The 16,695-nt window shown below is 37.2% G+C and overlaps 1 protein-coding gene across 1 annotated transcript in view; it reads left to right on the top strand.

The window, feature by feature from the left end:
- hs1bp3 (HCLS1 binding protein 3) overlaps positions 1-16,695 on the top strand; it is a 31,219-nt gene that overhangs the window by 3,273 nt on the left and 11,251 nt on the right. The window contains exons 2-4 of the mRNA XM_088909710.1: positions 1,458-1,623; positions 5,545-5,752; positions 8,628-8,838. Of these exons, the coding sequence (XP_088765836.1) occupies positions 1,458-1,623; positions 5,545-5,752; positions 8,628-8,838 (585 nt within the window). The remainder of the gene's footprint in view (positions 1-1,457; positions 1,624-5,544; positions 5,753-8,627; positions 8,839-16,695) is intronic.

Genomic DNA, 16,695 nt, shown 5'->3' with positions numbered 1-16,695 from the left:
GGTGGGGAGGGGGGTTACCACTGCATATGACATTCCCAATTACTTATATTCCTCATGACTGAATGAAAGTAGGGTTGAAACTAGGAACTGATTCAGGGACGATGCTAATTAACCAACTCCGTCCAGCTTCTTAATGGTTGGGGGGAAAAAAAGACCTCGGCAATCAAATAGAAATTAATTGGAATTAATAAACTCAACAGGAGATCAGGGATGATGCTGCTGTCGAGTATAGTGTAGAATAAGAATCGGAAAAACTTCTGGAAGAATTTAGGTATAGAAATGAAACTTTCCCTCTTTAGAACACTTTCCCCTGTGTGACATCAACTTCTCTCATATACTGTAGTTTGAAATCAACAGAGGCCCAAGTCAAACTGAAAAAAAATTTATTCTAAAATGCTACAGAGTGGGGGGAAAAATCGTCACTACACAGAAGCCATTATAAGCACAGGATTAAACTCTTGATCTCCTGCAGGAGAGATTATGATCCTTTTCATGGAAGCGCATGGTTGATGCCCTTTTCAGTCTGGCAGGTAGTCTCATTTCCTGGCTTGGGTGGGGCTGTAAATCACAAATATGATCCAGGTTCACCTACTGTATTAAAATTAATATGATGTATTACATGTACTGTAAAGTTTATGGATTTTATCACATGCAGTGACACATACAAAGGACAAAAATTTAAAAACAATCATCAGCCAAACAAAGCTAAATGCGTAAGCAAAAGTCATTTAACTCAAACGGATAAATGTGAAAAATACAAGGGTCATTTGGAGTCTAATACACATCAACCAATAATGAGCTTACTGGAAAATCAAAATATTGTAGGAAAATAAAAATGTAAAAAATATTGAATGTGGAAGTATAACGGAGAAGATCTAAAAGATCTTGAAAAGGAAAATGATTATAGCAAAAAAAAAACATTTGACAAAATGTATACACTGCTGAGGGGTTACCAGTTCCCGTCCTGGAGAATTCCTGCAGGTTTTACAGAACGGGTCTTTGTAAGTCAGCAGCAAATTCAACTTAAGCCAATAACTAGCCCAGCTAGAAGAGGTATGCTGCTGGATGGCAGTTTGGGACCCCTGGATAGGATTTTGACACCCCAGGAATCGTTTTGGGAACCCCTGACCCCGCAGTTTAAATCCCCAACACACATTTTGGGAACCCAGGTTCAGAATTTTGATGCCCCAGGACTCGTTTTGAGGTACCCTTAACCCGGAAATTTGAACACCCTGGGACTGCGGTGTACACTGATCATTTGGGAATTTGGTGCAGATAACCTTTCTGAATGTTGCGGAAAACTGTGTTTAGGCAACGATACCCGTTTGTTTTCCAAGACATGACTGGATGAGATCAATTAACTACTTACTAACAAACGAGCTCGACGGGCCGAATGGCCTCTGCTATTTTTTTACAACTTTGTTGTTATGTTTACATTATATGCTTTTTTTTTAAAGGCAACTCCAAAATGAAGACACGGGAATTGACCTCTGTGTACCGGTGTATCAAGAAATCCGAGGCTCCATGATGACGGGTCACGTGGAGTATCAGATTGTCGTGGTCTCTCGCCTGGCAGCATTCAAATCAATAAAGCATAAACCCGAGGACGTTGTGCAGCTTGTGGTACGTTGCAGTTAAATATCAGCTAATGAAAGCCTTTGAAGAGGGATGTTAGCATTCTGTGTGTCTCTGAAAGCTGTTATGTTAGGTGTTTCAGATGATGGGCTGTCTACTTAAATAAAGAAGCTTTTAAGTGCTGGAAATTTCACATCTTAGCCTCGCTTTGATTTGCTTGAATATTTTACTGAATTGAAAACGAAGGGTTGTTTGTGACCTGTGTTTGGTTTTCCTAAATTTGCTTGTGTGTTAGATGCTGTTTTTGTAGCGGCCACAAAATGTTTCCTGTAATGAAAACATTGAATGAATGAATGATTTGTTTGGCTGAAAGCATTAATCTCCATGACTCAAATACTGCAAGTTTTCTTCAACAAACTGCTAGATCAGAACTTCTCAACTGCAAATACATTTCAGGTGAAACACCTGATTGAGGGCAGTTTTGAGACGCAGAAACTAGTAGAGGGTTGATAATAATTTCAAATCCCATTTGACCTTTTAACTGCTAAAGGTAAATTTAGAAATATGCCCTAGAAAGAAAACTGAAATCAAATAGACTGTCATTAAGAACTTATCTGGTGCAAAAACCAGAAGAGACAGTGTTCCTTCCGGACCAGGGCTGGAACCACCTGACCTGGGCCATATTGTAATAATGTGTATAACACACACTGACATGTTGAAACTCCCTTCAGATGTAGAATGGTTACAGTCCAACAGACAAACATTTTTTGCTGTTTCTCGTCTGAGAGACTATCATATGCCACATACTTGGTTTTACAGCTTTTAAAGAAAATGGAAGATGATTGTATATGAAAATTAAATACTTTAATTAATTCATTTGGTTTATATATTTTAAAATTATACAGTGTTAATATGTTGCGTGTAACAGTGAAAAAGAATGACTTGTACCACACACTCCACTGTCCTGTGGAAATAAGTTGTATGAGTTGTATTGTGTATCCATGTAGCTGTATCCTGTGAAAGGAAGAGAGATCCCTGAAACATACAGTATAAAAGGTTACAAGTGAGAGGTGGATTTTGGCCCATGTAGCCATTTTAGTAGTAGCTAGTTAATGTGAGGCATTTATCCAGACAGTCCTTGAAAGAAAGCAGAATACTTGCTTTCACATCATGGCTGGGTAGCTTGTTACAGGCTCCCACAACCCTTTGTTTAAAGAAGTGTAACTCTTTTCAGTTTTAAGTACAGTATGTTTCCAGGACGTACTGGAGGATGTAGGCATCAGTTCCTCTGCCTAAGATAAGATCACTTTATTAGCCATATACAATTTCTTGTATTAAGAATTTGTCTTTCTGTATACCCCAGCTTGCTCTCCATGAGACACACAGACAGGGAGAGAAGCTTGGGGTCAGAGCGCAGGGTCAGCCATTTATACAGCACCCCTGGAGCAACTGGGGTTAAGGGCCTTGCTCAGGGGCCCAACAGAGTAGGAGTCCTCTGCCGGCCGCAGGATTTGAACCGGCAAACTTCCAGCCACAGACGCGGAGCCTTAGCCACAGTGCCTCCCCTCTACCAGTTAAGCTAATCATCCAAGTCCAGAGGTCCAGCAGTTCTCTTTGAAATACACTGTCAATCAAATGTTGTAATGATAGTTGCATCTATTTTTTTTTAGTTGAAAGACAAGCATTTTGTAGATGCAAGTAAGCAAATATATTAAAGATTGTCTGTGGTGTTAATAATGTCATGTGAATTACACACTTCCAAAAGGTCTTAACAACTTAAAGGGATAACGAAAACGTGAAAAAAGATAAATCTACCCACACACTGTACTCTCTTCTCCAAAACATACTTTTATTATCCCATCAAATGCATATAGGTAACAGTCAGTATCCACAGGATCTTCTTCAGGACGACTAACTGGTGGAAAGAAATGTTCTGTGTAAATAAGCCTTCTTGTTCTATTGCTTGTTTTCGCCACAAGAGGTCACTAGTACTCTGCAAACAACAAATCGCAAAACAAATCTGAGCTTGGGTGCCTTGATAAACGTATAATTGAAGTATTGAAGACTACTGTTGCCTTGATTACACATTTCTAATCTGTACTTCATTTCGATTTTGAATTCAAGATGCTTTATTGGCATGAAACCATGAGTGAAATCAGTGTCGCCAGAGTGCAATTTTAAGTGCAGATTGAGATGTTTATGTAACCTTGTGCTTGTGTGGCCATTCCATTTTAAGAGTTTCTCTGTAACAAGCCAGAGGTCTTAATGGCAAAATGGAGGAACATTACTTAAAGTACTAAGAAATAACAACTGTATATACTACTTGTTTCTAACCACGATGCCAAGTACTCTTTGGCAAGCTTACATAGGCCTTTGTTTTTGTTCTTTTGTTTCAGTATATCTGATGTCATTTTGAGACCAGAATAGAGGATTTGCTGTGTTGCTTGTTAAGTAAAAAAAAAAATCAATAATTTTATCCTTCAGACTTTTAGACAGAGATTTAGCCATATGACTTTGGACTACATTCTAATTACATACAGTAGATATAGAGAAGAACATGACATTAATAACTGACACACATCCTTTGCACTTATGACCTCAGGTGCATTTCTGGCTTCTTGTTGCTTTCTCAATTATTATAAGGTGACAGGATCAGTTTGGTTGACTGTGGTTAGCTAAAATATACAGCACCGATGTCCAAGCAAGGCCCGCGCTCTGGTCAAATGGAAATTGGAACCAAGAGAACAATTAGATATTAATGCACATGTTTCATTTTTTAATGTGTAATGATAACAATGGTTGCAAACCATTGGTTCGGAAGCTATTTGGCCAACCTAATCCATTTGGGAGTTAGTAACTAATTGATCGGGGAATCTTATCCAGTCATTTCTTGAACAAAGCCAGAGTATTGGCTTCAACAACAGGGCTGGGTAGCTTGTTCCACACTCCCATGACTCTGTGGGTAAAGAAACACTTCCTGTTCTCAGTTTTTAATGAGATTTCACATAGTTTCCACTTGTTTCCTTGGTTGATTTTGTTAATACCTTTGAAGCTTTGGAATAATTGGATCTTAATGAAGTAGATTTGTATAAGGTAACAAGTACAATATATCTCTCCCTGCCCTTACATGAAAATTCTTTGCACTTTTTTTTTGCTATAGCAATTCTCTTGAAACTAGAAGCTTAAGTCACAGTGTTATGAATTTTTTTCCTGTCATTTTTCTTTAGAATAATCAGATTTTTCCCATGCTTTGGTAAATGGTGAAAGACACTTCACATATTGTTTTAGTTGGGAGTTCTGGATGAGCTTGACTCACTACTGTAGTGCATCTCTTACCCTATCACCGCAGGGTTGATGACGACACACGCGTCTTTCACAGTGTCTGGGCTCATGCTTGAGCCTGCGATGCCAACAGCAGAGTTAGGGAATGGGGCGAAGGAGTAGCTGGCAGCTCCCTTTAACATTCACAGCTCATGGAAATCTGTGAAAAACACAACCAGCTTCATGACTGCGCAACTCCAGCAGCACTTGGCTAACAGCTTACCGCACCTAGGAGTACTCAGGCTGCTATCAGCTAATGACAATTCAAACCAACGGTCTCTGGAGTATAAATCCCACCCTGAGCACCCATTTAAGGCCTGTACTGGCCAGGCCCTTTGGAAGCCCAGTGCACTTCACAGCTCTTGCAGTTTTCAACACCCAGTTACATTGTCCTATAATAAATATGCACCTAAGTACTACAGTATGCACCTAAGTGTGATATACTGTATAATGGATATCTACAGTATGTAATAAAGCAAAAGAATAAGGTTGCCCAAGTTGCTATACTGTATAAAGTATTAATTTCAAAATCTAAAAGATTGCTAGACCTGAATGTTCACCTCTTCATGTAGCCTAATTCCATTTCACAGTTGTGCATATTTGGTTACTTGGTTATCAAAAATGTACCGTCATTCTTTTTTCTCACAGGTGTCTAAAAAGTACAGTGAAATTGATGAGTTTTACCAGAAGCTTGTGGCTCATTATCCGAAAATTGCCCTCCCTGCCATGCCCAGGAAGGCTCTGTTTGTGGGTGATATGGACATCAGGGAGAGAAGAGTGGCGTTCGATGAACTGGTGAAGTTCATCTCAAAGAATACAACACTTGCAACCTGTCCAGAGTTATTGGAATTCCTAGGTACATTTTATCATTGTCTGCTTGGAGTTTGTATGTTCTCCCTATGTGTTTGCTTTGGTTTTCTCTGGGTACTCCAGTTTCCTCCCACAGTCCAAAAGCATACTATTAGGTTAGATGGCTTCTGGCAAAATGGTGCCTGGTGTGAGTGTGTGTTTGTGTCTGTCTGCCCTGCAGTAGACTGCCTTCCTGTCCAGGTTGCACCCTGCTTTGCTTGTTGCTTGCCAAGATAGGCTCCAGCTCCTCCACAACTCTATGTGTTGAAAAAACAGTTAAAAAGTGAATAGCTGATTTGATCATTGTCCAGAGAAACGAACTGGTGACAGCACAGTGCAAAATTGGCTATACACTTTAGAAATTAGAATTTGTGAACAGAACAGTTACAGATAGCTTTATGTTATCTTTAGTTATGGCATTTTTAACTCTTTTGTAGTCATCATGGAGATTTACCTTTTTTGTATTTAATACTGTATTGATGATTTCTAAAAAAAAAGCTTTACAGCAAAGAATTATACAGTTACTGCGGGGTGTGGCTTTAACATTAAATGCATACAAATGTGATATACTCCCATGAAGGCAATTTGATTACATTCTGTAGAAAAATCTGTTTTTAAATTGTATTATATGTTCATTGGAGAGTATCAGTTCAGACTCCACACAAGACCTATTTCTTAACACTGAGAAGGGGGTCATTGTCCATTCAGTTATAATAATGAGAATTATGTGTTTGTAGCCAGTTCATATAGCTAAGATTGGATTAGCAGATAGGGTCCTGGCTTTCCTTTCCATTGTACTTCAGTTTTGGTGAATTTGTTTTCTTGAAGTTAAGAGAATTTCAGATGTTACCCAGGTAGCCCTGACAGACTATTTGAAACTCTGCTCACTCATACCCAGACAGGAAAAAATAAACTGAAGCATTAGAACATTTCGTCTTGCATGCCAAAGCCGCATGTTAATACAAAGATGTAAGTAAAAATAAATTTCAGGGTCTCGCACAGTAAAGGCAAATTGCCCAAGAGCAGGCTGAGTGTCATATTCCAGCTGTCACGCATGGTCTCCCAGGAGCTTGCAGGCATGAGGTGCTTTTATTGAGGCCTCTCCAATGTCTGACATCCTGCCATGTGCCCGTTGCTTGTCAGGAGGGGCTTCAGGTCCCCCTCAACCCTGAATTGGAAGAACCAGAAAATGGATGGCTGTACAGTGCTGTGAAAAAGTATTTGCCCTCCTTGTGATTTTCAGCATTATCACATATTTTCACATGAATGTTAATAAGTCTGACTAATCCTTTCAGACTTAATAACTGGTTACTCCAATAACTGCTACTAGACATTATATGTAGTAATTGATTAGTATCTTGCAGACCTGTAAAGGAGTTTTGGCGCACTCCTCTATGCAAAACCCCTCAGTGCCATTTGTGGGTTCTCAAGCATGAACTGCTTGTTTCAGGCGCTCCCACAACATTTAGGTCTGTACTTTGGCTAGGCCATTCCTAAAGTCTAAATATCATGTTCTTCAACCATTCTGATGTCGACTTGCTTGTGCGCTTCGGATCACTATCTTGCTGCATGACCCAGCAGCACTTTGGATTCAGCTCACAGATGGATTGGCCTGACATTCTCCTGTAGAATTTTCTGATCCAGAGCAGAATTCGTGATTTCTTCATTAATGGCAAGTCATCCAGGTCCTGATGCAGCAAAGCATTCCCAAGCCATGATACTACCATCACCATGCTTGACCGTTGGTATGACTTTCTTACCATGGAATACAGTGTTTGTCCCCCCCCCCATCAGACAAAACAGGGTCCATGTTGGCCAAAAAGTTACATTTTTGACTCATCTATCCATAGAACATTGTTCCAGAACTCTTGAGGATCACCCAGAAGCATTTTGGCAAATTTGAGACCAGATCTCATGTTCAAGTAATAGGTTTATTCCATGCTGAAAAGAGAAGAAAGAAAATATAATGTTTCAGCCGTGGAGCCTTCTTCAAGTGTGAGACCAGATCTCATGTTCTTCTTACCTTAACTGAAGCGAGAGAGGCCTGCAGATCCCTAGCTGTTGTTCTAGTGTCCTTCCTGGCATCCTGGACAATTTAGTTCCTTGCTCTTGGAGAGCTTTTGGCAGGACAGACACTCCTGGGAAGTTCACTGCTGTCCAAAACTTTCTCTATTTGGACAATATGGCTTTGAGTCTGGTTCAGTGGAACCCCAGAGCCTTACAAAATGGCTTTATAACCCTTTCCAGACCGATAGACATCAACAATGTTATTTTGGAGGTTTTCAGGCATTTCTTTTGATCATGGCTTGATGTGCCTCTAGTACCTGTGTGCTAACAGTAAAAGCCAGGTAGACCGATTTATATTGGCCAGGGCTGGTCTAAATCAAGTCTCATTTTTAACCAAATTATTCAAACAGTTGACCCCAATTATCCCTTTAATTGGGCTTAGTTCACAAGGGCAATAACTTTTTCACACCTGAAAACTGGATGTTTGATTACCTTGCACACCAAACAAATGAAAGAAACACCAAACTGTGGTGTAATTTTCTTCTCTAAGATTCCCTTCTTATATACAGTACTGCTACAATCCACAAAAAGATCTGACACAATTCACAGCTGAAAAATTTGCAAATATTCAGAAAATCAGACTCGAGGCAAACACTTTTTCACAGAACTGTGTATATATAAGGTGAATAGTAACTTAGAAAAGAATGCAATTGCATACTTGGGGCAATATTCCCCATATTGTTTAACCATTTCTGAAGTCTTACAATTTGTTTCTGGTTTTGTGGAATTTTTTTACCTCTGAAAAAATAAATGTAAAGTGCACACAACATCTCCTAGAGAGGACTGTCTAATCCTAGTCTGTGTTTTGTCTTCAGGAGTGAAGACTACAGATATTGTTGACTTAAAGAGTAAAAATGTTCCCGAACAGGAGGAGGAGGAGGAAGGATTTGATTTCTTTTCTAAGGAAGAGGTCCTTCCTGCTGAGAAGATACCTCGACTGAGACAAAACAAAATGACAAAACTCTGCAAACCCCCGGATGACGATGAAGAAGTAGAAGAGAGCTTAGATCCATTAGGGATCATAAAGTAAGACCTTTTCAACTTTGTCTAAAAACTAACAATATGTTTGTTCTTTAACATCAGCTGAAAGAGGTGTGGTGCAAAGGACATTATGTCATGCTTGGTTCTGTAATTCCTGTTAATGTGCATTTTGTTGCAAAGTGAAGGGAGAATAAACAGGGATGACTCATTGGGTCATTATTTAAAAACGTTTGCTACATTACATAGAACTCGCTGTAGCAGACGTTATTATTTCTACATCTCCCACCTTCCTCCATAACCAATACAATACAAATAAAAAAACACCTGAACTTCCTTTGACCAGTTTCTAATCAAGGATGCAAAAGAAAACCAAATGATTACAGATTTCAGGATTGTCAGTGGGAGGTAATGCAAAAGCTCAAAACACAGCTCCAGCACCTTTTTACTTACTGTACAGACAAGCCATCAAACCATTTTTTTGACACTGTAAGTGGTGCTGTTAGAGTGACTACCTAACAAGAGTATCGGGTGAGGACTGAAAGTACCTCATTAAGAATGCTGGACAAAAAAGATGCCCGTTTCCAGAATGTGACTACCTCCGGACACTTCCAAACTATTTGATTAATAAGTGCCCAATATAACGCCTCCCACCCCAGGAAGAGTGTACACAGTCTAGGAACTGCAAGTATTGTCTATAAGGAGTCAAATACACAAATACAGAAATTTTAAGTGAATCATTTGGTAACTATGGTTTTGAAGGAAGAATTTATATTCCCAAAATTCTGTCCCAAAGAAACATTCAGATCTGCACTCCTGATAATAACATTTTAAATGGTTAAGCAAGAATCTTTGTTTCTCATGCATGCAATAAAGAAGATTAATTATCCCTGTTATAAAATGTGCATGTTTCAGTTTGTGTATAGCTGTGGTTGTCAGAATTCAGTCCTAATCTCTCTTGAAACTGTTAAAACATAGATTTTACATTGAATACCCAAATTGTATGTGGGGTATAGGGTGACTTGATCATACCTCTGAACGCCTTCAGCCCCACCCACACACAAAGGACACCCATGATTTCATGTGACTCTCTTTATGCAGAATACACAGTTTTTTAAATAGAAAAGGCAGGAAACATGCAAGACACAGGTGTGTTATAGTGCCGAGCTGTGTATCAGCCTTGAAAGTTAAGGTTAGAGGCCAACTTATTTAACAAGTCTGTTTGACAACTGAACCAACAGTTCAGAACAATCAGAATTAAATGTGGCCATCTCCTAAAGAAGAGCCGTATCTAATTTCTGATTAGTAAATAATCAGTCAGCAATTGCAAGAAATTGAGAAAGACAAGACTGAGAGTGACAGTCCTTTATATGTTGTAAATATTTGCTAGTGAAGGATGGAAGTAGTCTTGTTTTTTTATTTACTCTTTTATTGACAGATTAACTCACCTTCAATTCTGCGTGGGTTCGGCTTTTCAGAAAAGTACTCATATATTTCTTATTCTCTCATCTTCTGCAACTGGAGGTATAAAAATGTGAAGTGTCTCAGGGTTTCACTGATCAGTGGTCACTCATGGGGGCAAAATTATATTGAAAAGAGAACCTGATAGTATTTCAGAAACATTTATTCTTTTATCATTTAATTTAGTCCAATGTGCTTTGGAAATATTGCCTAATGCTGCTAAATGAAACATCCATTCATAGTTCTCCATACAAGAAAAGACCGTGCGATATAATATGTCTACTTAAAAGCGCTGCCTTGTTGCATGGGGGCTCCAAACAGCAGTGAGTCAGAGTCTTAATATAGCCACTCATTATCTCATCGATAACCCTCCTTGCCCTTGGTGTGAGACAAAATGCTGAATCAATGGACTTAGAGCATGAGTTTCCAAGCTGGTCCTGAAATGTTCATAATGCTTTCTCTGTAGAACCCAGGTTGACTTCAAGTTTCCTTCAAACCTTTTCAGGTGACATGCATCGTCTTTTGAAGTTCAATGCAGCTTTCAAAAAGCAAGGTTTTAAGGTTTAATTAAGTAAGGCCAATCTGTGACTTTGAAAGAGCTACAGAGTCCACTAACATGGAGAAAAAAGTCCATGAGTCTCATCTCAGACTCTGTATGAAGTTTGCAGTAAAGCATGTAAGTGATATGGCAAACATAACAAGAGATTTTGTGATGAAAATTTGAACTTTTCAGACTAAATGCAGAGTGCTATGTTTTGGACTTAAGTGTGCAAAGTTGGTAGACTAATCCAAAAACAGTCACAGCTGTAATTGTTGCCAAAGTTGCTTCAACCAAGTATTTCATTAACTTCTTTCTGTCATAAAAGCATTCAATTTGAGCATTCAAATGTTGATTAAATATATACATTTGGAATAGCTGAGTGATCAGATTTCTTTATGACAGGTCTACTAACTGAAATCCTAAAATAATGTTTAAGTGAAACATATTTCCGACAGTATTCATTGTCTTTCCAAAAAACTATACAAGCAAATACAGAATACATTTTGCCATGCACAAAAACCTTTGAGTTAATCACAGCCAATTACTTTGGTAGAGCAGTCACCTTTACGTTTACAGTAGAAGACATTATGTTGCTTTTAGCGTGCAGTAGCTTTGTCGCTGGGAGTTCTACAGAGAACAAAGTAAGCTGTCAGCTAATGGGTGACTAACAGGAAGACATGGCCATAAGTGATAACAGCAGGCGATGTGTCAGCAGGCTTCTGTGTTTTATTCCTTGTGATATATAGGAATCTCTATTTTTAGCACTAGCAAAAAAAATCTATTGAAATTACTTTTAGATCCAAAATGGGGCCAAAGAAGTATTGTTATCACGTTTTGTTTGACTGGTCACATTTTGTTTTAGTGGTTGGAAATTTACTTTAGATATTGATATGTCAACTGTTAATGGGTCTCTAAAGTGTTATAGATTGAACAGTCTACCCTCTGCAGACACTGTACCATTAAGGTTATGTGTATGGTTCAGGGTAAGGGTTTTAATACTAATATGCAATTAATGTATAGAAGAAATTGGTTATTATCACATTAGTCATTAATTATAAAATACAGTATATTATAATCATAAGACATTTCTAAATTGTATTTGAATTTCCTAATATAAACCATTATGGTTTAATTGTGTGTTAATATGTGCACATTAGGTATATATTACATATAAGAACTTATGGCTTTAAAGCCACTACAGTACAGTATGTGTGAAGTATTTTTTCATAATCAAAATTTTAAAAAGTTAAATTGTTTCCTGATTTACTCATTGCCGAAATTTGGAGTTCATTAGGTACATTAGGTATATATTACATTGTACTTATGTTTTTATTTTCAGCTACCAATATTTCCCTTTAGTTGTAAATTTCCATATGAATATTACATAGAGTGGATTTAAACATGCATAGTAGAGAAACAGATTAAATGGAGCAATTGTTTCACTAACATCTAACGCACCACAGGTGCCACCTATCAATCGTCTTTGGCCAAGGAATTACATAACACTTCCTGCGTTTCAGGCCATGCATTTAGAAGAAATACTGCACATTCTGAGTGGCTGCATCTGTACATTCATGCGCAGTATGGAAGCATTCTAGAGAAGGTTATTCAGTTATAGTAGTCGTCATTTAGGCATTTTCACAAGTGCAGCTCTTTTAGGAGCCAGAATTAGAGTGGAACAATTGTGGTACAACATGTTAGTACAGGCTTAATGTGACAGGGTTAACATAATTACTGTAGTTATAAATTGTAGTTGTAAATGTAGTTAATTAATAGTTATATATTAACTAATTATATTTCATGTAATTTGACAGCATAACACAAAACCCCCAAAGTAGTTTCCAGCATGACATATAATTTAATCCAACAAGTATAAAATAATATACACATTCAAACAGTGTAAATTTTAGTTTGAAATAAATCTTCTCCTCTCCTTTAATGCTGAATTCTCTGAAGCATAAAAATGTTACATTAATTTTAATATTAATATAAAAAATATTTGGATGCTGTAAGGATGACGGATGTTCTTAGTGATCTCCTTCATTTTGGTACTCCAAATGTTACCAAAGTAAGACAATGTGCATCTTTAACACCTTCACAACTTCTTTCAATTTGACAGAGCTACAGTACATTTTGCTATCAGGGTGTGAAAAAAGGCCAATTAGTTACAAAACGGTATGGCATTATATGCGAGACTGGTTTGCAGTGCCGTGGGCCTTATTGAGGACAACTCCTTTCTCATCAACAACTTGCTTGGCAGCATTAGTCAATAAAATAGAGGTAGCCTTAAAGGTAGCCTTGACAACAGAAGATATCAAGATTACTATGACGAATGACTGATTTTGAGTTTGACTGAGTTTGGCTGATTCCTTACATTTGGACAGAATTTGGGAGTGATTTGGACAGAAATGTGTTGTTGACAAATATCAGTTTGGTTGAGGTGAACGGATGCTGTAGAGTATAATTAATGCCCAGTTATAATCATAACATAAGAACTTAAGAGAGGTTTCTAATGGGCTGCCTAATGAGCCCATTTGGTACTTAGTACTTAATTAATCCAAAGACCTAAATACATCATAGTGTATGCTTTTTATGTGTCTGTAGCTGTTGTTGCTTTGCAAAGAATGTTAGTTAATTAAACCTTTTCTAGATGATCCTCTAATTAAATACTCAAAATTCTTTTAATAAACTTAGATGTAATAGTAATCAGACTTACTGGTCTAATTAGTTCAGTTTTGTCAGCCTTTTTATGGATGTCCACTACGTTATCAATTCTCTAGTCTGTGGGTACTACCCTTGTCCTGAGTGTCTGTCTAAAGAATTATGTAAACAACTTATGCATATCTTTGCTTGTTTCCTTAAGTATAATGTTATGATACCATCGTGCCCTTTAAATATATTAATGTTGTACTCTTTCCCAATTCTTTATGTAGAGTATCTTGGAACTACTGTTCTTTTCACTGTTAGAGAAGTTTGTTGGACCCGGACAGCTTTTTTTCCCCAAACAGTCATATTTTTCTTCACACAGGCAAGATTACAAAAGCATTCTTGTGTATAATGTTCAAGTGCTGAACTGGCTTTCACAAAAGTCAGATGTAAATCTTGTTGAAAACTAGTGAGATGGCATGGGTTATCGTGTTTAACTACAGCTTTCTCAACCACAGTCTGCCCTGACTTTTCAGTTCTTGCAGCATCATTAAACATCTCTCTCACGCATGTGTGAGACATCTATGTCAGTAAATACCTCACAAGCTGCAGGCGTGTGTCAAGGCACAAGATGGTCACAATTGTCACAAAGCGTCACTGAATCCTGCTTGTCCTCGTGATAAATTATCCATACCAGCATGGAGAAAACTTACTGTACGGTGGTTTTCACCTCTCTTAAACCTTTTCACATTTTATTGTCTAACAATATTGAATCATAATATTGGATTTTTTGCCATTGGCCGACACAAAACAATAATGTCAAAGTAAAAAACAAAATTCGTCATATCCTCTTAAATAAATTATAAATATAAAACAGAAAATAACTTATTGCATAAGTATTTATGCAATATTTGCCATGACACACCTAAATAAGCTATGGTGCTACCATTTGACTTTAGAAGTCACATAAATAATTGAATGGAGTCCACCTGTGCCACTGTATTTCTTCTACTTATTCCATTGATAAACAGAAACAAGAAATGTTATTTGCTGTATGGGCCTTTATGGAATCGTAATATGATTTTAATCACAGTATTAAATTATTGCCTCTTGGTACTGTATGTATTGATAAAACATTAATTAAAAATAAGAAAACCTGAAAAATATAATTTTTGATTTTTCTGGCCTTAAGAGATGTTAACCTTTTTTAGAAGATACATTAATATTCTTTTAAATCTGTGCATTTAAATGTAATTTAAGATCACTGTGATATGTGTATTTGTTCTTACTTCATGTTCTGTTATTTGAAGTATTATTTGTTTTTATATGCTCTGCCATCACTTTAAGGCGGAATCTGTGTAGTAATAAAATAGAGACATTAGAACATTAATCACACGACAAATGATCACCCACCTAATACTTAACTTTTTTTTCCAAAGGGAAGGGAAAAGGTATATTATATATTACTCAGCAGTGCTATTTATATCCATTATTGTTCAGTCTTGATACACTGTTCCATGTCTGTTAAGGAGTGGGCAGTGAGAATGAATAAAGAGGAAACTACATTTGTGAGAGACAATGCAACATCAGTTCCCCCGGGACTGATATTCAGAATACAGCACTAGTATTTCTATTCTTTTCCCCTTCATATACTGTACATCCTCCATTTATATAGATCAGACCTTTAGTGAGGACAAGAACATTGTACTCATAGTGGGGGCACCCAGCATCTTTTTCTGCAAACTTTCTTGTACATTAGGTTCAGTACTTAGGTTCGTAAGGAGCCTTTATAGCTGTTATGACAAATAAAATCTGAGTATTCTTTTATTTATGTAACTTTATTTAGGACCTCCTTTTTTCCCAGGAGTTTGAAAAAAGCAACACACAGGGATCTGGTTCTTTTCAAAGTTGCCATGGTAACTGTCCAGAAATGCAGTGACTCAGACAGGCCGGCAAAAATGCCGTCAGTAAGTGTGAATTTAGGAACACACTTTTAAAGAAATTGTCCTGTAGTCAGAACTGTGTATTCTTTTTTTCCTCTGTGTTTTTTTAGCTGGTTGGCATTTTTCAAGTGCTTTAGAACAACCTGTTCTTTACAGGTTTGAGTGGGGAGTTGCGTCAGTGTGTGCCGACTGCAAAGGAACAAGTAGTGGTTAATTCCACCCTGAAAATTACAAGGAAATCAACTCTTTAACTTTCTTCTGATGTCACTTTTTCAGTTTTTACTAGCTATGAACACCCTAGGTGCCGAATGTTGGTGCACTCACTTAATCCAGTCTCCAACATGATAATCTCACAAAAGCATTCTTCTCCTAATAAGTGGGATGTATTGCTTCCTTTTAGTGTTTTTCTTTCTTAATTTTTATCAGGGTTAATATTCAACATGATTGAATCCCCTCAATCAACACTTTCACAAATGAGGTCACAGGAGTGTGTCACCGCTAGTCATGAATGATCAATTACAGGTAATTCAGATTTCACCAGAAATATTTAATGAATATACAAAATCCACATACATTATTTACTTAAAACCCTCCGTGCATGAAAAGATTGAAATGCTTCTTTTAATACACATTTATTCCAGTTTTCGCAGTGACAACTGAAAATACTACAGCAAGAAACAAACTATTATGTATTTTGAAGAAATATTCCCAGAAAGGAAAATCTTTCTTGTAGAACTATGATTATAACACTGTGTTTTATTTTTCAAGCCATCTGAAATACAGAATATGGGCAGAAATTAATTAGCATCTATGTATAGTGAAAGTAGTTATTTTACCATGAGGAAGTAACCAGGGAACGGTTTAAGAATCGAATATAAGACAAGAAACAAATAATAGAATCTGAGTTTGTTTTTTTTCCTCGGATGTCCTCATTATATAAAAATGTCTCTAAGATTATATGTAACTACCTTTAAGTTCCTTCTAAAATGATGCAGTTTGCTTAGATTATTGCTGTTCATTTCAGAATGAAATCATCAGAAATGAGAACGTGGCTTTCTGTTATGAATTGGTAAACATTTTTTTTTATTTTATACTCGTGTTCATTAGTTCTTGGTTTACACCAGCCATGAATATACAGGAATGCAGTACCTTTCCATAAGACAAAGAAAAACCCAAAAGGCCAGCTAAAGTACAGGATGTTTCGGCTCTTGAGCTTTTTTTGTGTGATGCCAGCTACAAGAACGATCATTTTCCTAATAATAACTTTGTGAAATGAGTTTTCTTTTGATGCTTAACATATTTCATATACAGTAT

The sequence above is a fragment of the Atractosteus spatula genome, chromosome 2, assembly GCF_055471065.1.
Source record: "Atractosteus spatula isolate fAtrSpa1 chromosome 2, fAtrSpa1.hap1, whole genome shotgun sequence".
Taxonomy (NCBI): Eukaryota; Metazoa; Chordata; class Actinopteri; order Semionotiformes; family Lepisosteidae; genus Atractosteus; species Atractosteus spatula.
Note: the sequence above shows the minus strand (reverse complement) of the source record. Positions and strands in the feature narration are given on the sequence as shown.